The sequence below is a fragment of the Anopheles coluzzii genome, chromosome 2 (genome assembly GCF_943734685.1).
Source record: "Anopheles coluzzii chromosome 2, AcolN3, whole genome shotgun sequence".
Taxonomy (NCBI): domain Eukaryota; kingdom Metazoa; phylum Arthropoda; class Insecta; order Diptera; family Culicidae; genus Anopheles; species Anopheles coluzzii.
This window is the reverse complement of record NC_064670.1, coordinates 93,898,724-93,923,338: the sequence shown is the minus strand read 5'-3', so window position 1 is coordinate 93,923,338 and position 24,615 is coordinate 93,898,724. Positions and strand designations below refer to the sequence as shown.

Here is a 24,615-nt window from a genome sequence, read left to right as displayed (position 1 = left end):
AGAAACAGAGAGCGAGAGAGATTACACATTTCGGTAGTGTGCGGCATGCTTCAATTGATTTGACAGCTAGCTGTCAATTGTGGCGCACGAGAATGGTGGCGTTCGCAGTACTAGCATGTGGACGCTGTTTTGCCGTCAGTATCCTTATGACGTCAATCACCTATTGATGACGTGCGAGGGAGGAAGTTTTCAGATAGGAAAAGTTGAAGAATTGTTGAACAATATGCGAAAGTGTGTTCCAAAAAATTAAACGACGTACCACGCCTCAAACGTCATTGATATTGCGCGAGTGATATTCGATTACTGCCCGATGGAGATCGATCGAGCACCATGTGCGTGCTGAGTGTGTTTTTTGCTGCCGTTTTTGCAATTGATCGAAACGAATCTCGGGGTGTAGTCAAGGTTAAAGCAATTAAAATCGATCAATCTGGATGGAATTAATTGGCATTGGTTTTGCGTCGTTATTGGGACGCATCGATCGTAACGCTCTGCCAAAGCACTTTCCAGAACAAACTATTGTATTCGATTAGACTGCTTTTTTGTTTCACTATTCTGCATATCATGTTTCGTATCGAATGCTCATGTTTTCACAACACAAACAAGCCTTGCGGAAAGAAGCATGTATTTAGATATTAAAAATTAGCTGTAAGACAATTTAAAGAGCTGAAATTAAGTTAAGTGACCCCGAAAGTCTGCAAACAAACAACAACATGGTTTCCCCATTTATATAGCATGTATGTGTTAATTAATGTTTCGTTAAAGATTCGCGCAGAAAAAAAGGAGCGCAAAATCCGCTACGTGCTTCGCGGCACACGCAACAGTGCAACCTGCTGCGCATGGAGTTGCGCGTGGAATGTGTCACGCACGCTTAGCGAAATGGCAATAATTGAAGGATGGGTTTGGCTGGCGACTTCGATTCAGTTGATTGGCAAAATTAGTCGTCCAGCTCCACCGTCCATCGACTGTGTGTTTGGCTGTTTTGTATATTGCGTCACGTTACTTTCATCTCCGCCAATGCGTTAGTGGACCGTTTGCTGCTGGGGCATTTTATTATTTTTTCTTTGCATGCAAACAGTTTTGTTCTCTCTCCCTCTCTCGGTGGCCTGCGGGTCAAATGAGCTGAATCGAAGAACCACACACACGCACTCAACCGGAGCTATTTGGCCTGTAGTTGTTGCTTTTTTTGTGTTTGCACATGTTGGCATGTTGTTCCCCATACCCTGGCTTCGGTTCGTTTGTGGTAGTGAAATTTGATAAACTGCTTCTACAAGAAGATTGTATTTCTTTTTTTCATCCGTTTTTTGTTGCTGTTTGTTTTTACTCCGGCACCCTCTCTCACCCCTGTGTGTACATATGAATGCAAATCAAAAATATATCGCGCTTTTGGGATGCGGGTTTGAAGGGTGTGTCATGTTGGACGGTCCTTTCGTAAAAGAATGACACCAAGATGACATTCATTTCACATTGAATGGCCTTCGGCTTTTATTGGGAAGCGGAGAGGATATGGGAAGGTAAGGGAGAGTTTGGGAGTGGAATGGTGGCAAATTCGCGAGAAGTGAATAATTTCTAGGCAGCGCGACGATTAGCGTACGTATGCCAGAGAAGGTCTGTGTTTGTTTTACGGTGACGATCGCAGCAGATCGTAAACAAATGAGAAAAATGCCAAAATAGGAGACTAGACAGGGCAAGGTTTGCTTGAATGATGGCAATTGAATAAATAAAAACTGATGAAAAAGAAAAAAAATGATCATATTTTGGTGTAACAGTAGATACAAACACGCCCAATTTGATTAAAACTACGGATTAACCTATATTAAAGATAAGTATAAATGCTAAGGCAATACAGAAAAGGATTAATAAGACCGGATAGTAATTCCGTCAGAGCAAACAGAACTATAAAATTACACTTCGTTCGAAAATTAAACTGAAAATCAAACTGAACACAACTAAATAGGTAAATCAAAAAGATGAAATCAAGAGAACAAAAGGACAACACTGCCATGGTTGTGTCTGTCAGGTGTAATGGCTAAACGCCATTCGCCACCATTTTATGTCCATTCTTGAAAGCCATTTGGTGTGATCTAGCAAATCCATCAGTGACAATGTGTAACGGCACAACAATTACGCCCCGCCGGTCGTGCAAAACCAGTAATAAACGTCTGAGAGTATTTTTGAAGGTGAAAGTTATAATTTTAGAAGTATTCACGACGCACATGGTTTCCGTTTTTTGCGAAGAAAAACAAAAAAAATCATGCCATAAAACGTGTCGCAGCAGAATCCTAAAAATATTATCCACACATCAACCAACCGACCCATTCATTGCTTAAAACGTGAAACCGAAAGGTTGTAAATAAAGTAACAAACAAACATTCGCCTCTTTTCGCAGGCCGCCACCCGTTACCCCGCCGACAGCCGACAGGATTGGCACGGGATTTAATATTATATAATTCTCGGCGAAGACTCTTCTTCTCTAAGCTGAGTAAATTCCTTTCCATTTTGTTGTTTTATTTGTTTCGTTGGTGACACTTTTCGGCGTCGCATATTTTGGTGTGCGATTTTTCTTTGCCTTTTTGCTTGAAACCCACCCATCCTCCCTACTTGCTTCCTTCAGAGATCGCGATCATCGAAAACTATTAATAGTGGACGACGGCGCGTTTGACCTTCCTGTCCGCGTGCGTACAAACCAGTTCCTACCGCCACACCTACCGCACCAAGCACCTGGAAAACCGTAAATGAAAAGTGGAAAATACCTCTCGCACCAACACCACCACCAATCTAACACCGCCCTTTAGCTTTCAAGTACACACGGCAGCATGCGCAAACACACACAGCGCCTGGTGTTCGTGAGCGTGGTTCACTTTGGAGGTGTGTCGCCCCTAGATGTGTGTCGGGATGTTAGTGCAAATCGCGTTATCATCATCGGTGTGGTGTGTTAGTGCGGCTGCTGCCGGGATGCTGAACCCACCACTACCCGCCTACCATTGCCATTGACGCAGCGACGAAAGCGGCCAATGGCCGTGACCATGGCCATTTTGAATCGACCATCGTTGCCGCTCGGTACCTTCCTGCTTGCCTGCGGGCGGTGGTTACATTGATTGTCAAATCGATAACAAGTGCTAGAATGAAAGAAAGCGAGAGAGAGAGAGAGCGAAAGACTGCGAGTGATCATAGCAAGCGGGCCAGAGCAAGCATGTTGATGACGTTGGAGCGCCAGCGCGGGCGCGCGCGCGCTTTTTGCCTGCGCACACGTGACACGTGTTTAAGAGTTTGTTTTTTTTTTGTAACCCCGTGAAATGCTCGCAGGGAGGCTGGCAGGGTTTTATGACGCCTTTCGGCGACATCCTTGCAAACAAAGAAGAGGAAGAAAACAATGGTTTGGTGTGAAAGCTGTCACGCGGAACGCCTATTTTGAGACTTCTCGCGTCCACAGCCGCCGCCGTATTCCGGTGGTCGTTTCAGGTACAGGTTGTGTTGTGAAAATTTACACCAAGATTTCCCACGCTTGGACGAACCACCCTCACCGCCAACAGCATCACCGAATTGAACCACTTTTTTTCCTCTCGCTAGTCCATGGCGCGATGATCAATCGTTGATCTTTTGCCGACAACTTTTAGCATAAATACGCGCGTGCGCTCGCGATCGCCCCTCCCGTTGGGCTGGCGGTTTGTTTGTGCGAATTAGCTTGCGCATTAGCGTGTACTAAGCGAGCGGGCCGGCCTGTTGATCGTTACAGGGTAGAAGGAAGTGACCAACAGCATGGCGATATGGATCACCGTAAACCGCGTATCACGATCGGTAATTAAATTGTTTTCAATGCTCTTCAACTTTAACCTCTGTGTGTTTGTGTCTTCATTTACACACACACATACAAATACATAGTGATCGTATCGTAATTGCACCGGGGATTTGCGCACTTTGCAGGTGAATGATCCGTGAACGGGCCCGGGTATGCGCTCGCGACTCTTGGGCTTTTATTGGCGTTTCAGTTGCTGGTCGTTTTGGGTTCACTGTTGCTGTTGGAAAATTCTATTGCGCGCACAGATGACCATGAATAATATTGTGAGGTTCGTTGGTTCGTTTCGAATTTCGATTGTTTTTAATCGTTCTTCACTTTTGAAACGCCAAAACAAAGACAAAACAAAAAACTCAAAACAGGATCACATGTGTTTGTGCGTGGTACACAGCTTTTAACGGAACTGTGAACCCTACTGTCAAGGATAACTGCTTTCCGGTTTCGTGGAGCCGTTGTACCGGCCGTTGTAAAATGAAGTGTGTAATTTCTTTAAACGTTAAACTAGAAGGAACAACATATAAACAAGCGCAAAAAATCCTTCAACTATGTGATGGGGGGGGGAGGAACTGCAAAAGGGGAAAGCTGTATATGGAGGGGGGGGTTGGACAAAGCGTTTTTGGACCCGGAAATATTTGGCCGTGAGATTGTTTTCGAAGCTCACGGCGTAGCGCAGGGTTGTAAAAATAGAGTGTAAGAGTTTTTTTTCTTGTTCGTACTTTTAGATCGTGATATTTTGTTTGTTTGGTCCTTGTTTGAATTTTTTTGTGTGTATTCCCTACCTGTCAAAAAATGTAAACAATTCTTACAGGTATGACGCCATTAAAGGAACTGTTTGAACAACTGTTTGGTCCTCAATGCGTAATAGGTGATATCATCTTACAGAAAGAGATTGTGATGTTTAGCTACAATACAACTGACACCCTCCCAGTATTTCATAACATTAATAAATATTACCTTGTCCTTGTGGGGCACTCACTCATTGGCAATGATTTACGGTCGTCTACGGTCGCCCCATAGCGCCGTGCAAAGTTCACCCAAACGATTCACTAAACTATCGGCCGACGCCACCAGCCGCCAAATATCTGTTCACCGATCCGCAATCGAAACACTTGACGATCGTTATTTGATGAGTATTGATGAGCGTGACAATGTCGTTGGGGTGTTTTTATTTTTAAAACTGAAGGCTCTGTGCGTGTGCACTCTCACTAGTCAACTGGTCGTTATGACGCAGTTCTATCAATCGATATCGATCAGAACGTCGTTACATTGATAATCATTCCACTGTCAATTGGATGGCACGTCGGGGAGCGCTTTTGGGTGCGAAAAAAGCATGTGTATGGCGCCACACGTTCAATCGCGCGTGTGTGTGTGTTAGATTCGACAATGATTGGTTTGATCAGTCCAGCATGCGATCAGAGCATCGGCCCGTCCGAACAACTCGAGTAGAGAGCCGTGCCCCCGTTCGCCATGATTGAGGCAATTGAGGCTCGGCTCGTCGACGTGCCGAGGAAAATACTAACTGCAATCGTAAAGAATCTGCAATACTACATTACATCGCACGAAGAGGCAGCAGCTGGTTGGATGGGGTTGTTGAGGGCATTGTTGAGTGCTGCATGGAGAGTTTGAGTGGAGAAAGGAACAATAAAAGACTAAAAATAACGAAAAAGAAGGTATTACAGAATATTCATGAAGTAAAAAGATCGTTTCTGTACAATTTGACCAGTTTGCTAATCCCATTAGTACTTATATACCATTCGAATATCCAAAACCGCTCACGGTCTCGCGCCTTTGGCTGTCAGTCCGTTATCCCGGCTTTAATGGCGCACGCCTCCACGACATCTTGCCCACCTTAATTTGGGCCTAGCACGTCTCCTCTGTTGTTGTAGACGGTCTAAAAAGACTTTACGGGCTGGGTCGTCCATTCCCATGCGTGACAACATGACCAGCTCACTAGAACCTGGCGAGCTTGATACGTTGCACGACAGTGAGGACGCCGTACAGCTCTTACAGCTCGTCGTTATAACGGCTCCTCTATTGTCCTTCCACACATACGGGGCCAAGAATCCTTCTGAGCATCATCCTCTTGAGCGCGGCCAGAAGGGTTGGACTGTGCCCATGTCTCAGTGACGTATGTGAGTACCGGTACTATATACGTGCTATATACTCGCAGCTTCGTCGCGACAGGTTCTTTGAGGTGATCTGCTATCGCAGGTAGCCAGCGTCCTTGCTCGCAATTCATCCATGCTATTGTCGGAACTGATCCTTGAACCGACATAGGTGAACTCTGGGACGACTTGAAAAGTACGTTCACCTATCTGTACGTCACACCCACGTAAGTTTAGTTTTGTTATTGGTAGGGTCGCTGATGTTGCTATTACAGGGTTTTCCATTCCAATTAACAACTGTCAAGTGGTAGACAATCGTGTTTTTCAAATCGAGGATTGCTAGTTGACTGTGGACAGTTGTTAATTGGAATGGAAAACCCTGTATCAGTTTGGTTTTTGCCTCGTTTATCTGCAATCCGAGGTTCTCTGCCGCCTGCTGGATCCCTTGGTAGGCTTCAACAATATAGGAGAACCGCAGACCAATGATGTCTTTACAGGGTTTACCAGCATAATAAGCAACAGCCCACTTGTTTATAACAGTTGTCGTTTTGAATAGACATCGCTTTCTACCACTTGCTCACACGTCAGATGGTGTAAGCTACTCTGTCCAATTCAATAACACAATTTTCGCCTTCGATTAGCAACTGTATGATTCGGTACCGTTTGTTTTGTTGGGACAAATTTTGCAAAAACAATACATTTTCAAACACGTTTCGTTTATTCAAGCAATATGCAGTATTAACCATACATTTCAATAAATCAAAACATTAATATTGTTAATTATACAACAAACACAAGAAACCGTGCCGAATCCGACCGTTGTGCAATCGAAGGCGAAAATTCTGTTATTGAATTGGACAGAGTAGCTTACACCATCTGACGTGTGAGCAAGTGGTAGACAGCGGTGTCTATTCAAAGAGATTATTGTTATAAACAAGTGGACAGTTGTTTATTATGCTGGTAAACCCTGTATCATCAGCGTATGCCAGGATCTGGGTTAACTTATAGAAGATGGTTCCCGAAGTCTCCACCCTCGAGTGAAGAGGCCATCCCGAGAGAGGGCCATCCCTGCTCTCTAGCACCAGGTTTAATAGGAGACAAGCAAGCCCGTCCCCCTGGCGCAGACCTTTGGTAGTTGCAAAAGGTCCTAAGAGTTTTCCATCCACCCTCACCTGGCAAGTGACGTTGGTCATAGTCATTCTAACGTCTCATAACGAGCGTCTCATAGCGTCGTATAGTTTTACCCTGGCTATGCTATCATATGCTGCTTTGAAGTCAATGAAGAGATGGTACGTGTCGTGTCTGTATTCTGCCATCTTGTCCAAGATCTGCCGCATGGTGAAGATCTGATCAGTGGTTGATTTTCCGTTTTGGAATCCTCTTTGATAGTTTCGAACTATCTTTTCAACGTGAGGGACAAGACGATCCTGAATGATCAGGAAGAATATTTTATAGGCGGTATTACCCTTGTAGTTGTTGCAGCCCAACCTGTATATGGGGTACACGATGCCGAGATTCCAATCACAAGGCATCGATTCGCTATCCCAACCATTAGTATTATTTAAGGATATATTCCGCGTCATGAAAGTTTTAAATATAATTTAGTGGTCTTATTTCTAATTTTGTTACAATCTTCAAAGATTTTTAAATTAATAAAATTAAAAAAATCCTATTTGAAATGTCAAAGGAATTTATTATGACAGTGTCACTATCGTGTAATAGATGGCGCCACTTCAAAAGCAGGTAAAGGATCTCAGCAACCACGTGTTGTGTGATAATTTTGATCCTCATTTATATATTTTGTAAATACTGTACATGTTCGAAACTTAAATTTGTTTTGTGTGTTGATCATACTTGATTTTTGCTATTCACCCCCTTCAAATTACAATTGAATCTTTAAATATAACTTCAATGAATCGTTCCACCATGCATGCTTTCTGCTTTCTGCTTGTAAGGCACATCCTGGAGAAATAACTCTGACTCGTGTAATTCTAGATGAAATTGTTCTTCAAAGAATTGATCATCGTGTTGTAGCAGGATGTAGAATTTTACCTCAGTCACGATCTCGCACCTGGGAAGTTCCTCTATTAACGTCATGCACGCACGCCATGCAGGCACTCTTGCTGTTAGTTCCGCTAGTTATTCGCTTCGGCATCGGAATGTCATCGGAACAGATTGCTTCGCAGTTTTGTTGTTCTTCCTTTCATCGCAAAACAATCACACAACAATATACACACCCAATTTAGCGCCCATCATATTCACCACCGCCGATGCTAATTAGTTGCGAAACGTGGTGAAGCTTTTGCGTCATGCAAAACTGTGCGCCACTGCACCGAGCGATAGATACAAACACGCACACAGAGACAGACTTGCAAGTGTTTCGGCGATCCGCTCGTAATAATAACGCCGCCCACCAATCGCCACTTCCGATGAATGAAATGAGTCAATGAATGAATGTTGTTTCGTTGTGGTTCGCCCGTTCATTATGTTCGTTTGTTAGTTGTATTGCATTATGTGACAGTAAATTGCACCATCCATTTGGGCGGTGGTTCAGGCGGTCAAAGATGTGATCTTGTTCTTGAGCGTTTTTTTTGCTGACTGGTTCGTTTCATCATCAGCATTATTACTGCAAACAGCAAAATATCTCTCTTCAAATGGGCCGCTGTGGGCATCATGTAAACAAATTGCTGAATTTCACTCCAAACTTGCGTCATTCCGTTTCTCTTTTCCTGCCGTGTGGGAATAGTGGCTTTCATGCACGAAGCAAGAAGGGAAGGGAGCAATCGACAATCGATCTGTGTGGAAGAAAACAAGGCTCTTTTTGTTTTTAAATGTATGGTCACTGAAAGAGTAACTTATTTTTAAAAGAAATTTTAAAAGAAAATAAAGAACCACAATTTATTTATTGTATTGCTGTCTTAAACAACAAAAACTCTATTAACTTATAATTAAAAACTAGCATCCTCTAACTGACTAATTACATTTTCATTTATTTATATGCGAACTCAATCAATAAAACTCATGCGAAAAAATCAATAAAACTGTATAAAACAATACCGTGGGCTAAAAATCGATCACAAACCGATTAGTACATAAATTATTCAAACCTAGTGGGAGGGGTCTAGGAAACGGACCTATCCGAATCCGATTCCGTGATCGGATTCTATTCCGGAGCCGATTACAATTCCAGATGTGACTCCGGAGACGTTTCTGGAGCCGAGTTGACACTGGAATCGGAATTAGCTCCGGAATCAGAATCGACAACGGAATCGGAATCGACCTGGGAATCGCAATTTGCTCCGGTAACGGAATCAGACTTGATTCCATAATTAGAATTGAAATGAGAATCAGTTATTGTATTGCAATAAGAAGTTTCAGAAGCTAAACCAGTGAGGGATTCTCCATGAGAATGGATAGTTTAGTGTAAAGTAAATTTTAATTCTTTGTGGATATCAATACGTAGTATCATTGGACCCAAACCCTTATTCTTATGGAAATGCCGAAACCGATTCTGGTTTCGAAACAGATTCTGATTTCCGAGCTAATTCCGATTCTGAAGCCGATTTAGATTCCGAAACCGATTCCAAATCCGGAACCGATTCCGAATTTGGAACCGATTTCGAATCCGGATCTGATTCCGATTCCGGAACCGATACCGAACCCGGAACCGATTTCGAATCCGGAACTGATTTCGATTTCTGAATCGATTACAAAACAAATGCTGGAGCCGATTCCGGAATCGATATCAGAAAACTTCGGAGCTAGCCGGTATCGTTTCCGACGAAAACTTGCTTCTCTTTCTACCTCTTTACAACGGTACATTGCATCAGAAACATTTATCATGTTTTTTCTTCCTTCTTTTCTATTTCCCACACCTTCCAGACGCTTGCCTACGCTGCCAGGCGGAGAGCAAAAAGGACACGCTAGGCCGCCAGGACTGTGTCGTCGTGTGGGGCGAATGCAACCATTCCTTTCACCACTGCTGCATGTCGCTGTGGATTAAGCAGAACAATCGGTGCCCGCTGTGCCAGCAAGAGTGGTCCATCCAGCGCATGGGCAAGTGAGCGCTGGGCCAACCAATCAACCAACCATCCAACCAATTCATGGACGCAAACGTGTTCTACTATTACGCATTTCGGACAAAAACATTCATTGGAGATTTAAAGTGGAAAGGAGAGAAAGAAACGTCATCCGAATCTCGTTGGTTGCATGTTGTTGTCTAGATTTTTCTTTTTTTAAATAAATAGGTGACATCGCGAGCCATTCGAAAATTCACATCACTTCCACGCGTTGTCGATCGGAGTAAATAGAGCTGTGTTTATACTGTATTCGCTTGGCGATGGTGCCTGGCTTTGCTTACACGGTTTGGGGAATGTTTTTGCTGCCGCTACTGTAGCGGACGTACTTGTCCAGCTGGAAGCTATCCTCCCGATAGTCCTCGTCCACCACAAACACCTGCAGGAAGTTGTCAAACTCGTACTTGCGCTTCGTAAATACGTCCGTCAGCTGCAGCGCGGAAATCACGATCAACCCCAACCGCACCGGGCAGACGGTCAGCGGGAACTCCTTCATCTGGCCCGGTTCCAAGGGGCCGAGCGCAAACTCCGTCACGCCCGTGTACCCGCAGCCCGGTTTGGCCTTCGTGTTGAGGCTCATCAGCAGATCCATCGACCGTTCGCTGGTGTTCGTCACCCGACAGCGGAAGTCGAACCCTTCCCCGATCCGAACCGTACTGTTCGCTTCGATCACGTTCAACCGAAGGTCACTGTACTCCAGGGCCTGCGTGGATAGATGAAGAAAACGAGCAATCAACACCGTTACCGATACGTTACACCACTTTCCACCTCCGACTTACACAGCGTTGCAACTGGCTGGTCTGCAAACGTCCCCGCTCTCCCAAATTCGAGCGCCACACAATGTCCAGCTTGCCAATATTGTTGGCCGCCTTCAGGGCGCTCGGGTCGCGTGCAATTTCCGGTATCGGCCGAATGCAGTACAGAAACTGGCAGCTGTTCTGCGGCTGCAGCATCGTTTTGGACGAGAACACCGACTCGCCGGACGGGAGTGTGTTGAGCGACACGACCGTGTACTGTTCCGAGCTTTCCAGCTCGACCTTCTCGAGACAGATCGGCCCGACGGTAATGTTCTGTATCTGTGCCTCCAGATACACGTCGTCCGTTTCCGCGTTGTAGAACTTGGTCTTTACGTCCAGTGGTTTGACGACTTGGAATTTGAAAAACTTGCGAAAGGACGTCTCCAGCCCGGCCGGCGTCATGTACGAAACTTCACAAACCAAGCTAGAATAGAAACAAATAACATTGAAAAAGTGCGGAAAAGGAAAAACGATCCCACTCTTCGCCACCCTTACATGTGCGTTCCGATTTCCTTCACCTCGTGGTGAATAACGTCATCGAGCGTTTCCTCCGGGTTCAGCGTCACTGGGCCCGTTTTGTCCGCGTGGATCGGCAGACTAACGCGACTATTGTTGGACTGCAAATCCGCCTTCACCGAAACGTTCGTGACGGGATGGGCCCGACAGTTGTGCACGCACACGTAGCTCGAGAACGTTTCGCCGAGATAGATGTTGCCGAAGCTTTGCGGCAGCAGCATAAACTGGCCGGCTGCAATCGTCTCACAGCCCGCCACCGATGTCGCATCGCTGTGGAGGATCTTCTGGAACGAGTACTGCGGTACATCCTTCGGTTCGGCCGTCAGTATCTGGGGGCTGATCAAGGTGGGCCGTGTGAGGCGCATCACTGCAAGACAACACATACACGGTAGGGCGGTAAGTAGGCAGTAAAGGGTGGCGATTATTGAAGCGAAAACGGCTTACCTTTTAGAGCCAGCAGATGCTCTGTCGGTTCAACCATCTTGTGTGTATTATCGATTCGTTTTTTGCCCCAAATTCAATCTACTGTTGCGGATTAATTCCGTGGTTGTGAAGATAAGGGGAAAATCTTGCCAACAGAATGTAAACATTGCCCGTTTGACGTCTGCCGCAAAACTGCTGGATCGTTTTGACCAGAGTGACCAGAAATACCGATTTATCTGTACAGGTATTCCCCGTTATACGCTATTAATGCGGAGCGGAGCAAATTTTCAGTGAAATTATTGTAAATTTTAGTTTAATTTCGCTTGAAGTCCTAGGTTTAAGGCGTTCAATTATTTATTTGACCTGACGACCAACTGAAGATTACAATTTTTACTTTTTAAAATAACAGATTTTCTCATAATATTGACCGAGAAGTCATATAACCATTTCCCAAAAGAGTCAATGCAGTAACATCCATATCAATAGCGTAGTCAATAGCGATCAGAAGTTCAAGAGTGATAACTAAGGGCCGTGGCAACGCTGATCCACTTTTATCGGATTAAATCTATATGGGATTTGACAGATAACGTCGGACGACGAATCGCCCGTCCCGATACCGATAGACCAAGGTGGATTTAAAAATATCAGGTGGTGGACTCTAGTGCATTTTGACAATTCGTCACTTGACGTAAGGTCCCCAGGATTCAAACTTTGTTTACATTTATTAAACTTCGCGAGTTCTTATTTAACATTACAACATGGATTAAAGTGTGCTATTTTGTGTTATTCCGTGAATTTATTCTAAAATTCATTGTGTTTTCAACATTTTTGATGATAAAAATTAAGAAAGCATTATTTTTTTCAATTTTCACATTAATTCCTCATTATCTACGAGCCACCCCAAGTGCCACAAATCCACTAAACGACCACTAAACGGCTTCAAAACGACTCAAGTTCTCTACCTAAACGGAATATAGAAAGACTTCGTTTAGCAGACGGCAAACGACTCATGCATTCTAAAAATAGCAAAAAAGCTGGTGGCGCTCTCTGTTGGTGGGATACCCCAACCAGTTGAGATTCAACGCTTGGAGGAGAGCTTTCTCATTTCCTCTGTACTGTTGTATGGTTTCGCATTGAAGTTATGCATCGCTAGAACTAGAACGGCGATACGATTGTTTAAATACTAAACTCCAACGGAAACCACCAGCACTGAAGCAAGTGAGATTTGAGTAATGGTCGTTGGTGTTTTTGATACCCACGTATCTGACCACACGACCATTCATATAGTTTTTTGCTCAGAAAGTTAGAAGGCTATATAGGTCATGATAAGATGAAACTTGTCGAAACACATTGCAAGAAAAGGATAGCAATATAATGATGAGTTGTAATACGCCATCTATTGATCAAACCAATGAAGCTGTGGAGCTTTCATTTTTTTCTATGGATATTCAATTTTCCAGTCGTTTAAGCTTAATCTGTGGCGCTTGGGACATGGACAATTTACTTGAGATTAGAACTCATGCTAGCATGATTTTAAATTTCGTGCATAAACAAATCATCAAATCTTTTGTTAATATATCTCATTTTTTCGATAAAACCAATAGACACACACAAATGCACATAATAACAAAGAAATCTGTTCTATTTGCTAAGCTTTGTGTGCGGAAACCAATGGTTAACGGTTCTAAAATGACGTAAAGACCCTCAACTATGGCGACCCCCCAAAGGCCCTAATCCACCACCTGATATTTTTAATCCACCTTGCGATAGACCTACATTTTTGATTCTCCTACCGAAAACCAAAAAATCTGGCCACACTGATTTTGACAGCCAACCGGACGAACTCAGCACTTCTGCTGATTGAAATGTCAAACCGCGAAAAGGGCAAAATAACAACGCCACTTTGTGATTGGCTTTGTTTTCTATCCGAGACGCTCCAGAATTGTTTGTCTCATCCCGCACTAATTACGCGTTAAAATGGATGCAAACACATCCATTAGCACGGAACCACCGATGGAGTGTTCCACCCCGACAAGTGCTGCCGATTTGGCAAACGATCAGAAGCGCCGGAGGTAAGTTCTCCTTCGACAGCGGGACAGTCCCCGTCGCCGGAAAAATCACAGATCCAACAATAATAACGCACAGGAACTCCAGCAATAATAATGCACACACTTTCCTCCTTTCAGCTCTTCCCGTTCGATCAAAAGAAAGCGATTTGATGATGAAATAGTTGAGTTTAGTATGAGCAGCACACCGATCCAGCAGATGAAAGCGGTAGCCGGAAGATCCCGCACCCTCTCCCAATCGATGACGCCACTCGGCGCTGCTGCTGCTGCTGCTCCGGGACAGACTGGTGTGGCATCACCCGGTCCCGTCACAACCACAATCGGTTCTCCCACGGCCACCGCAGAACCGATGCAAACTGTCCCATCCGTCGCGCCTGCTGCTCTGCCACCAGTAGCTCCACCCGCAACACCGCTTCCACCGCCGACTCCCACTACCGTAACGCTACCACCCCCACCGACACCCAATCCAGTAACCAGCATCCTGCAGCAGCTGAACTCGAACGCATCGGTCAACGATAAGAAGCGGGCGCTGAAAAACACGAAGCGCACGAAGAAAAAGAGCGCCTCGCAGCAGGTGGCCGCCAAAGATCTGGGCCGCTGGAAGCCGATGGACGATTTGGCCCTCATTACGGGCATCCTGCAGACGAACGATCTGCGCACGGTGCACCGCGGGACCAAGTTTAGCTGCAAGTTCACCATACAGGAGATGCAGATCCGCTGGTGCTCGCTGCTGTACGAGGAGCCGATCTCGCGCATCGCCGTGTCCGCCATGCGCAACATGCATCCCGAGCTGGTGGAAAGCGTCCAGAGCAAGGCGCTGTTTTCCGTGCCGGAGGAGGAGCTGCTCGGGACGATCAAGTCGAACGAGCAGCCGACGCTCGACACGTTCCAGGAGCTGCTGAACAAAAACTCGTCCGTGTTTTACCACTCGCGGACCGCCAAAAGCTTGCTCAACCACTGGCTGCTGATGAAGCAGTACTCGCTGCTGCCCGACCAGTCGGTCCCGTCGCTGCCGAAGAACGACAACATACTGAGCTTCTCCGATGCGGAAGACCTGATGAACGATTCCGAGCTGGCCGAGCCGCGGGACGAGTCGCTCGAGACGGAGCTGGCGCTGGCCGACCGGAAGAGCAAGAAGGAGATCCGGCACCTGGAGAACGAGCTGACCCGGTGGAGCGTGCTGGTCGATTCGATAACGGGCATTGGCTTTTCGCCCGACTTTGATCAGCAGACGCTGGCCGCGATCCGGGGCCGCATGGTGCGGTTTTTGATGCGCTCGCAGGAGATTGTGCTCGGCCGGTCGACCAAGGACAGCATGGTGGATGTGGACCTGTCGCTCGAGGGACCTGCCTGCAAGGTGTCGCGCAAGCAGGGCTCGATCAAGCTGCGCAGCAATGGCGATTTTTTCATCACGAACGAAGGCAAGCGGCCCCTGTACATCGATGGGAAGCCGCTGCTCTGCGGCCACAAAACGCGGCTCAACGATAATTGTGTCATTGAGGTAAGTGGGAAGGGGGGTGGAACGGTTGATGGGTTGAATGTAAATCCTGTACCACTTACCTGAATGTCTCGCTCTCTGTTACAGATATCAAACTTGCGCTTCGTTTTCCTGATCAACCACGACTTTATCAACGCGGTACGGCAGGAGAGCGCCAAGATGAACATTCCGCTCAACTGAACTGGAATGTTGATGCTGTTGCTGTGCGGCAAAACGGCACAGATTTTATCCTTATTATTTTTCTTTAAACATTCTAAGCTGCTGCTCACATCTTTTTGCACTGTAGATACACGGTGCGAACACGAATAAATGCTACATCATGTGAAAAAGATACCTTTCTTTGTGTTGACTGAGCAGATCCGAAAAGGAATTTTCACAGAGGGATACATTACCAAAGAAATAACGGCGCTCTTGTTTTTAGATCATTCCTGTTTTTATCTCAGTACAGTAGTATTTCTATGACATGATCTAGTAGACCTCGTAGCGGCCGTAACCATGATTTTACAAAGCGATTTGGATAGTAGGGAAGGGAGTGAGTTCGCAGACACACACTATATTGTGGTTCAATCTTATCAATTAACTTCACCCTGTCCACGCACACACAGACACACATCTCCCTGCATGGACAGCGACGACCACCGGACCGGAACGAATGCAGCTGCTGAGAGGGTGATCACGTAGGACGTCAACGGGCACACCGGCCTACTTTTTGCTCTCCTCATCCTTGCTGTCCTTGTTGTCAGGCTTGTTCTTGCTGCCGCTGCTGCTGCTATCCTTGTTGAGCGAACCGACCGCATTGCGCACCGCCTCCGACTGTGGATCCACCCCCGGCAGGTTCTCCAGCACGCTCATCAAGTACTCGGGCGACACGCCCGCAATCTCGATGTCCTCCACGTCGACCTCCATCGGTGTGTCCTTCTCCTGCTTCTGCCGCTTGGCCGGCTGCGAGATGGGCTCCTGGGCGTCCTGCATCGACATCTGCATCGCGAACGCGATCTGCTCCTCCTCCGTCATGTTGGCAAAGTCGGGCATCGAGTCGTCGGTCGGCATGATCTCACCGGTCGACAGGGCGAGCGCACGCTCCAGCATCGCCTCCTCGGCGTGCGGTTCCGACCCGCCGGCACTCGCCGAAGCACCGGCCCCGGTGCCGGCCGCCGCTCCCGAAGCTTCCTTGTCCGATCCGGCCCCTGCCCCTGCCCCGGCAGTACCGTCGGCCGCACTGTTTGCCGTCGCCCGGCGCTGTTCCTCCTCCTGCCGCAGCCGCTGCTCCTCCATGGAAACGCGCAGAGCCAGCGCCAGCTCGGGATCCTCGTTCGGGTCGACGCCAAACTCGAACCCGGCCCCACCGAGACCGGCACCACCGCTACCATCCTCGCCCTGAATGATGGGCGACGAGATGAGCGCCTCGGAAAAGACGGACCCGCGCGGCACGCACACCAGATGCGATCCGGTACCGTCCTTGCCGTTCAGCACGTTGATGAACGCCGTAAACGTGTCGTTGTTCTTCTGGTGGTCGCCAAAGCTCACGATGTCCACGTTCACCTTTTCCTTCTTCAGCTTCTTGGCCAGCTTCACCAGCTCGCCCTCGTCGTGCTCGACCGGCGACCCAACAAACACGACGATGCGCATCTTGTGGTTCTTGCCCTGGCGGTGCTTCAGCACCAGATGGGCGATGCGCAGCCCCGTCATCAGGTTGATGTTCCCATTCGGGTTGACCAGGTGCAGCTTGGAGAGGATGCGGCCGACGTCGCTGGTGAGCGTGGCCAGCACCTCCGTTGTGTTCGAGAGCGTCATCAGCCCGACGTTGTTCTCCGGGTTGGAGCGCACCTTCGACAGGCAGACCAGATTCACGCCGTCCTTCTGGGCGTTCAGCCGCGTCGGGAAGTAGTCGCCGTTGCGCTGGTAATCGCTGTTGTCGAAGCAAACCATCGTACTTTCCAGCACCATCTTGCTGTGCTTTGTGGTTTGGCGGTGGTGGCGGTACACTACGTTATGCTTCGGGCACGGTTGCTTTGTTGGGCAGCGTCGTCGTGTTGATACCCCCTGCGATAGGGCGAGAATTCATGTGAATCGTACCAAAACCGGCAAGTTCCTCCCGGGCCTCACCTTACCTTTTGCTGGAAGTGAACAATTTAGCAGCTATTTGTGCAAGATTGCACGAAAACAATGTTTTGCGCGAGCACAACCGAAAATGTTCGGACGAAAAATAGCAATAATATTCCGGACGGACGCAAAATGCTTCGTAATGACTGAAGTGACGTTTCGGCTCGCCGTTTGACAGCAATGACAGCGGACATCACGAAGCATCCAGAAGCGACGTTTCTGAAGGGAGACGGATGAAAAGGATCTGCCTCAGCTGCTGATTATATTTTCCTTTGCTTATTTAATGCATTAAACTTCGGTCTCAATAAAAAAAAATCGTCCACACCATTGATACCGATTAACACATACATTTTATTGAACTGCTACATGCCAACGCCGTGCTGCACCGCATTAGCTGAAAGAGAAGCGCTCCCACCGCACATGCACCACTTTCCCTTTCGGGGCTTTTACAGCCGAGTCCAGTACATGGACGAGCGGATGCGCATGTAGTCGGGCAGGTTCTCGACCGGTCCAACGGCGGCCACGGCCGGGCAGCGGTCGAAGATGTATCGCATCGCGACGTCGCGCACGTTCTGCGCCGTCACGTTCTCGATGCGTCGCTCCACGTCGTGCAGCGGCTCGCGGCGGCCGAGCGTCAGCACCTGGCGCCCGATGTCCTCGCAGATCGCGTGCGGTCCCTCCAGCTGGGCCAGCAGGCGGGTCTTGAGCTGGCGCTTGGCGCGCTCCACCTCCCCGTCGGTCACCATCGTGCACAGGCGCATCCACTCGTTCTGCACGTTGAACAGCATGTCCTCGCACATCAGCGGATCGCACTCGAAGTAGATGCCCCACAGGCCGGTGTCGCGGTACGTCAGGTTGAACGACTCGAAGTTGTGGCACAGCTTGTCGTGGGCCGAGGCGACGGCCAGCTTCGACGCGTTGTTCACGCCACCGCCGAACGTGCGGTCCCACGTGCCGATCAGCGCACTGGCCACCGACAGCGCCATCGCATCCGAGTCGGACACGCCGCATCCCTCCACCGCCACCGCGACGTACGCCAGCGGCAGCGAGTCGTCGCGCACACGCATCTCCGACCCGGTGAAGCGGACCGGCGACAGCTGCGGCGCCTTGCCATCGAACGTCGACTCGATCTTGCCGAGATGCTTCTCGGCCAGCTTCTCCAGCTCGGCCTGGCGCACGTCACCGGCCGCGGCCAGCACCATGCGCGGCGCCTTGTAGTGCGAGTTGACGTAACCGCGCACGTCGTCCGCCTTGATCGAGCGGATGTTGCTGCTCGGGCCCCACACGGTGTTGCTGAGCGACGTGCCCTGGAACGCGGTCGAGTGCAGGTGGTCGAACACGACCTCCCGCAGGTTGCCCGCGTCCACCTGTTCGATCTCGCCCAGGATAACCTCGCGGGCGCGCTTCACGTCCGCATCGTCCAGCCGGGGGTTCTGCACGACGTCGGCCAGAATTTCGACCAGCTTCGGGACGTCCTTCGACAGGCAGCGAGCGGTGAAGGAGGTCTGGTCCCGGCCCGTGCTCGCGTCCAGCTGTGCGCCCATGCTCTCCACCTCCTGCTCCAGCGCGGACTGTGATCGTTTGGTCGTTCCCTTAAACGCTAGGTGTTCGAAGAAGTTTGCCGTTCCGTTGCTGTGCTTGTCCTCGTACCGGGACCCGGCATCGATGAACAGTCCGACCGTGGCCACCTGCGACGGCACGGATTCGCTCGCAACGCGCAGCCCACTGTCCAGTGTGGTTACCTCGGTTGCGGGCTCGTTCGAGAGGGCGGAGCGGAACGCGGCCGCGTACGACGATCCGGCACGGCTTCCGGCCAGCAGCGTCTGGCGCCGCACGGCCGTGGACAGTTTCAACAGCGAGGCCATTTACGCTACGTTTTTCCCCCTTTTTGCCCGGGCACTCTGCACTGCGATGGTGAAAACCTGGTGTTACGACAAACTTTTCGTGTTATCGAAAATTCTTCTTGTTCGCACTTTTCTTCGCTGCCAAATTTTTCTTACCGCTCAGCTGTCAGACCAAACGATAAGTTCGGTGACAGCTCCCTGCTGGTGGATCCATCTGTCATGTGTAAGGGATGCTTCTACTGATTCGACGGTTGGAAATTACCCGTTTGAAACACAAAAAAACTCTAAATATTCACTAAAACATTGAAACTAGAATATCAATGTCGTGGGAAAAGAAGACGTGCTACATCATGTTGCGTAATTTCGTTTTAATCTTTCAGACATGTTCCATTATAAACCTTCTCATGTCTCTTTCTAATTATCACATCGATGGTGCAACATATTACCTAGTAAGAACGAAAAACGCTACATTGAAACAATTTATTCTTTCCCAATCACAACGGGTCAGTTTAGTTCCTCCTTCCAAAATCATTAGACCAAAACTAGTTACAAATTTACCGTTTCACTGTTGCACAGTATAATTTTTTTTAAATAAATTTAACCCGTTTTCTATAGTCTTAGCCAATGTTTGGTTCCTCCTGGTGATGATACCTAACCGTGTTCTTCATTCATCTACATGATTTGAGGATTCAGGTGCAGTCAGGGAGTACGAATCCTTCACACACCTGCTTGCCAATTTGTTAAATTTCCCACTGCACCTGCCTTTTAGAACTGTCGCTGCTGTGGATTGAAAAAGAGCACATGAAACACAACGAGCATAAACACATAAAAAAAATTAAAAGGAAAGATCATAAAGAGATACAATAACCTGGATATTATAATCCAACGTTTTAAACACATTGCGTTAACAACGATTAAGTGAGATAATACTACACATTGATTTGGCGATACATTCCGACGAAGCACGAATGATGTTCAAGTCTTTGGAAATAATGCTGTATCAGACCTTCCTCAGACGGGTCGCATGGTTTCGATGTAATTCTACGGATGCGATAGCATCTTTTGGAACTAATTACCACTGTACCTAAGACAAGGATGCTATGCTCCTAATCCACTAAGCACACACGTATATCGACCTACGGATGAGTTCTATGAGCCACGTTTAAAAAAGAAGCTTGTTCATAAATGAGTAAGGGAACATGAAATAATGGAATAATGATGTTTGATTCTACTTCCATTTCAATTTTTTTTAAAATGCAATGACCAATAATTCCTTAGTACTTCTATTGAAGTATCAGTGCGTCCTTTAAGGTACTCTTCAAAAATGTTCTCTTCAAGCATGAAGTGATACGAAATGATAAAAACCATCCTCAAGCGTGGAATCCGAATGGGTTGTGATGATCCTGTTGGTGCTGCATGATCAACGGATACGATGTAGACTGGCGAAAATAGGATAAAAACAGACAAATAAAAACATCCATCAACAACTAAGCTTGGCACAACACACAACAAACACACAGCTCACATGCGCTACCGTGTGGAAATTCGCATGAAACGCAGTTATTAAATCAAGATAAAATCAAAGCGCCACGTTACATTTCCAAATCTTCCGTCGATTCCGCCTCCCGCAGTAGCAGCCGCTGTTCAGACTTTTTCTTATTGGCCAGCTTCTTTACCGTGCGCCGATTTCGTACACCATCCTCCTCGTCCATCATGCGCAGAATGGTAGTCTGTTTCATGAAATATTTCGTTTTTTTTGTTTACTGATGTCTCAAACATTCCCGAACGTTTTTCACAATTCCGTGCCAACTTACCTGATCGGAGCAATCCATCGGTGCAACGGAAATGTCACGAACGGCACGGAAGTTACCGCAATTGTTAAGATGTTCGTTCTCCAGCCGGAAGTAGTTCCAGATGAAGCGACGGAATACCTCCAGCGGGCTAAGAATTGAGACGATAATCTCCCGATCAATGTAACCCATCTCGATCAGACTCATCGAGAGCGTCCATCCAAAGCGCAGAATGAGATCCTCAACGATGGCAAAATAGTAGAACCACTGAAATTCAAACATAAATGGCTGATTAGCATTGGAAACACTTACAGGGGTTTCCAGGGGTTCTCATAGTTGTGGGACACTTCCTAGACTCTATCCCATTGGAAGTGAAGTTCATACGTTGGAAATTGAACTCTATGGCACCCTTTTTAAACAGGTTCGGAAATTCTTTTTGGATTTGTCCAATAAGGGTGCTAGAGAGTCCGATTCCCATTACAATATATTCATTTCATGTAAGAAAGAGTTTATAAAGTGCCCGCAGCTCTGAGAACTCCTGGAAAGCCCTGTAACAGCTCCATGCAGTCCACTCACATTCGAGCTGTACACGACTTCATCGCGCAAAAACTTGTTATCGCTCGACTTGGAATCGAACAGGCCCCAATCCATCTTAATGTCCCAGGTGTACGCGTAGCAGGACGACACGATCGATGCCAGTATCCACAGGTAAAACCACGGATTGTCCGAACTCTTCGCGTACTGATCCCGCGTCGCCTGCGTAATGGACGAAAAAATGACCACAAAGAACGACGTCGAGTACTTGAGCGCGTTGGCAAGATGCGGATGGGCATCGCGCGTATCACGGAACCGCCGCAAACACTGGGCCATTCGGAACCAGGCCGGCAGCATGGCCACGACCGGCCGGATCCAGAGCGAATTGTTGATGCACTGGTTTGGATCCTCCGCATAGCTCCAGTTGCTGATCGTGGAAAAGAAGCAGAGGAAGTACTGCAGGTCCAAAAAGGCCGGCACGATGCTGTTCAGCTGATCCGCCAGCCAGAAGTCGGCAAAGTTGACGTAGAAGAACGGCGCCAGCACGATGCGGCTCAGTATGCGCAGCGTCCAGAAGCGTGCCTCGTGGCGGAACGTTTTCGTCGGGTTCAGCAGAAACCCTGCCATGAGCAGGTACAGAATAAGCGGGCTCAGGTACGCCGGGATGGCCAACGCATCCGCATACAGATAGCCCAGCACGCTCATCGTCCAGATCACGCCGAAGATCGATGCCAGCTCCATGATGTGCTGCTCGGACAGATGGTTGCGCGGGTCCAGCTCGAAGATGAGCACGTGGTTCACGCCGGACGACCGCCACCCGTACACGTTGATGCCCCACAGGAACATAAACTCCACGATCAGCAGCGGGCCGCGGAACAGCCGGAAAGCGACGATCCAATCGTCCCGCCGCAGCCGGAACATGGCCGACAGGACGACGGCCACGCACAGCACGATGAGCGAGCCGGAAAACAGGCCCACCTTGAACGTGGTCCACGGGCTCTGCTGCTCACCGAGCGGCGGTACCCGCAGCCGCTTCATGGCCCGCTGCCGGTCGCCCCCCTCGATCTCGTTCGTCACGATGTTCTCCGTCTCGTGGATCAGCCGGTCGATGTCCTTGTTCACGTAGAAGTGGGCCGACTCGACGTGCTCCGCCCGCCACCGGGCGCCAAAGTCGACGTTCAGCAGCTTGTCGTGCTTCTTCAGTATCTTCCGGAAGCCGGTAAAGTTGAGGTTCTGGTAGTTCTGCAGCAGGATCAGGCTCAGATAGAACTCACTAAATGCAAGCTTCAGCTCCTGGATTTTGCGCACCGACACGTTCTTCTTGCGCAGCAGATTCTTCTTCATCTTGTGCAGATTGTCCTTCTTCTTCATCTTGGTGCTCTCCTCCATCTCGAGCGTTTCGCTCAGCTCGGTCCGGAGGTTGGCAAATTTGCGCGTCGCTTCGGCAAGTTTCTCTGCATTGGATTGAAGGGGGGGGGGGGGGGTTTGTTTGTAATCTTTTAAAAATATATATATCCACTACTTTTTACCTCTTACCTGAATAGAAGGTGTTGATTTTGGCCAGTTCGCTGTCGCAGTAGTGGAAAAACTGCTCGTCGAATTTGGCAAAGTACCGCGTCAGTACCTCCGGATCGACCAGCTCGGCCGAGGGAGATTGTTCCACGGCCGCGTACAGCTGGGCCTTCATCTCCTGCAAGAGTTCCAAGAAATACATTAGTTAAACGGAAGCAAAACAAAACAGCCTCAAAATCATTAAAACATAGGTTTATAAAAATGATATATAAATTCAGGTATTATTTATCGTATATATTTGGACATTTCAATCGGCACAATTCAACTTCTTTTTCATACCGCCAAATTGCATAACTCCAATTAGCGTACACTTCACTGGCAGAAGGCGCCACAAACAGCAGATCATTCGCACCGATTCCTAATGTACACAAACCAGCGGCGTGGAACCGGGTCATGCTGCTGTTTGCCCGCGAAACGTGCGCGCCGAACCATGTGTTTGAAGCAGTACGGGAAAAAGCGGCCAAAAATGCACGTGATTGTGTTTTTGGTTTGTTTTTCAGCGCTTTTCCTTACCAACACCGGAATGCGGACGTTTAACAGGTGACAGGAGCAAAACGTTTTTGGACAACTCGGACAAGTTTAACATCCGCCATCTCTTGAGCGTGAGCGGGGTCGCCGTTCGCGTGCGAAATTCTTGGCGGGAACAAACAGCTGACGTACGCCCATTGTTTACATACACGTTCGCGGTCCGGGTCAGGCCCGAAACCCGAGCCGGGGAGATTCCGTGTCGCTCGGAGCACCGAGTGTAACATAAACAGTACCAGCCCAGCGCCTGCGCAGTACAACCCACCGACGTCTGTTGCCCTTCGCACTTTCCTGCCGTCGTTCTCCGCCGCAAAGCACTCCCACCATCGGAAGGGTCACAGGATGGGTCAAACGAGGAGGAATCCATTTTACCCCGATTAGTCCGCATCATTTTTGAGCGCCACTTACCTCGTACTGGATGTACTGTTTGCGCCATTCCGGCGTAATGTGGGCGGCCAGATGCTCGGCAAACTTCATGTTGAATCGCGCGGTACACGGGTTTACGGTTTTGACTGGTAAGAAATTCGATTTACTACACCACCTGCCGGACGGGCGCAGCTACTACCGTCCACATCATACGCGAGAGTGTGCGAGAGTGTGTTGTCTGTTCGGACAGAACGTCGTACTTCACTAGAATGGCATCATACAACAACGTGGGGACACACTCGGAGCACGGAGCACGGAGCAGCAGGCCGTGCTTTTTCGCTTGCAATTAATGCTGCTTGTGGTGCGGTGGGAAAAGGGGTAGGGGTGGAAAATGCACGAACTGCGCTCGCGCGTGCAGACACACACACACTCGCCTGCGGGAAAATCGTGCACGGTGACAGGTTAGTGTCTTTTTCAACGGTGTCCGCTTGAGAGCGGGAAAAACAGTAAATTTGAAAAGGGAAATTTGGGTCGATTATTTCAAAAGTATTACACTTGTTTTGCTAATTCAAACCCTACCTTCGAAAAACAAACATTTGCACAAAAG

The 24,615-nt window shown here is 48.2% G+C and overlaps 6 protein-coding genes across 8 annotated transcripts in view; 2 read left to right on the top strand and 4 right to left on the bottom strand.

The window, feature by feature from the left end:
• The window catches only part of LOC120953232 (RING-box protein 2), a 35,806-nt gene extending 25,633 nt beyond the window's left edge, over positions 1 to 10,173 (top strand). Inside the window, exon 2 of the mRNA XM_040373000.2 lies at positions 9,781 to 10,173. Coding sequence (XP_040228934.1) covers positions 9,781 to 9,962 — 182 coding nt within the window. The 3' untranslated portion in view covers positions 9,963 to 10,173. The remainder of the gene's footprint in view (positions 1 to 9,780) is intronic.
• Positions 10,095 to 11,904, bottom strand: LOC120953229 (probable trafficking protein particle complex subunit 13 homolog). The gene is made up of 4 exons (XM_040372997.2): positions 11,732 to 11,904; positions 11,267 to 11,654; positions 10,754 to 11,195; positions 10,095 to 10,677 (listed from the first exon to the last, which is right to left on the bottom strand). The coding sequence occupies exons 1-4, from the start codon at positions 11,766 to 11,768 to the stop codon at positions 10,255 to 10,257; spliced, it is 1,290 nt and encodes a 429-aa protein (XP_040228931.1). The 5' UTR covers positions 11,769 to 11,904; the 3' UTR covers positions 10,095 to 10,254.
• Positions 11,905 to 13,578: 1,674 nt separating this feature from the next.
• On the top strand, positions 13,579 to 15,605 carry LOC120953227 (microspherule protein 1). Its single transcript, XM_040372995.2, has 3 exons — positions 13,579 to 13,782; positions 13,897 to 15,277; positions 15,362 to 15,605. Exons 1-3 carry the CDS (start codon positions 13,688 to 13,690, stop codon positions 15,452 to 15,454), a joined length of 1,569 nt encoding a protein of 522 aa, XP_040228929.1. The 5' UTR covers positions 13,579 to 13,687; the 3' UTR covers positions 15,455 to 15,605.
• Positions 15,606 to 15,685: 80 nt separating this feature from the next.
• LOC120953230 (26S proteasome non-ATPase regulatory subunit 4) lies at positions 15,686 to 17,534 on the bottom strand. Of its 2 annotated transcripts, none has more exons than XM_040372999.2 (2): positions 17,381 to 17,534; positions 15,686 to 17,317 (listed from the first exon to the last, which is right to left on the bottom strand). In XM_040372999.2, exon 2 carries the CDS (start codon positions 17,219 to 17,221, stop codon positions 15,977 to 15,979), a length of 1,245 nt encoding a protein of 414 aa, XP_040228933.1. In that variant the 5' UTR covers positions 17,222 to 17,317; positions 17,381 to 17,534; the 3' UTR covers positions 15,686 to 15,976. The 2 variants fall into 2 exon arrangements, with proteins under 2 accessions (XP_040228933.1, XP_040228932.1); XM_040372998.2 differs by having other exon boundaries at positions 17,386 to 17,534.
• Positions 17,535 to 17,708: 174 nt separating this feature from the next.
• Positions 17,709 to 19,369, bottom strand: LOC120953228 (mitochondrial-processing peptidase subunit beta-like). The gene has a single exon (XM_040372996.2). The coding sequence runs from the start codon at positions 19,240 to 19,242 to the stop codon at positions 17,824 to 17,826; it is 1,419 nt and encodes a 472-aa protein (XP_040228930.2). The 5' UTR covers positions 19,243 to 19,369; the 3' UTR covers positions 17,709 to 17,823.
• A 318-nt stretch (positions 19,370 to 19,687) lies between these two features.
• On the bottom strand, positions 19,688 to 24,453 carry LOC120953226 (xenotropic and polytropic retrovirus receptor 1). 2 transcript variants are annotated; one of them, XM_040372993.2, is made up of 6 exons: positions 24,051 to 24,453; positions 23,082 to 23,235; positions 21,588 to 22,999; positions 21,036 to 21,278; positions 20,818 to 20,951; positions 19,688 to 20,660 (listed from the first exon to the last, which is right to left on the bottom strand). In XM_040372993.2, the coding sequence occupies exons 1-6, from the start codon at positions 24,117 to 24,119 to the stop codon at positions 20,642 to 20,644; spliced, it is 2,031 nt and encodes a 676-aa protein (XP_040228927.1). In that variant the 5' UTR covers positions 24,120 to 24,453; the 3' UTR covers positions 19,688 to 20,641. The 2 variants fall into 2 exon arrangements, with proteins under 2 accessions (XP_040228927.1, XP_040228926.2); XM_040372992.2 differs by having other exon boundaries at positions 19,688 to 20,001; positions 24,051 to 24,452.
• Between the last annotated feature and the right edge of the window lie 162 nt (positions 24,454 to 24,615).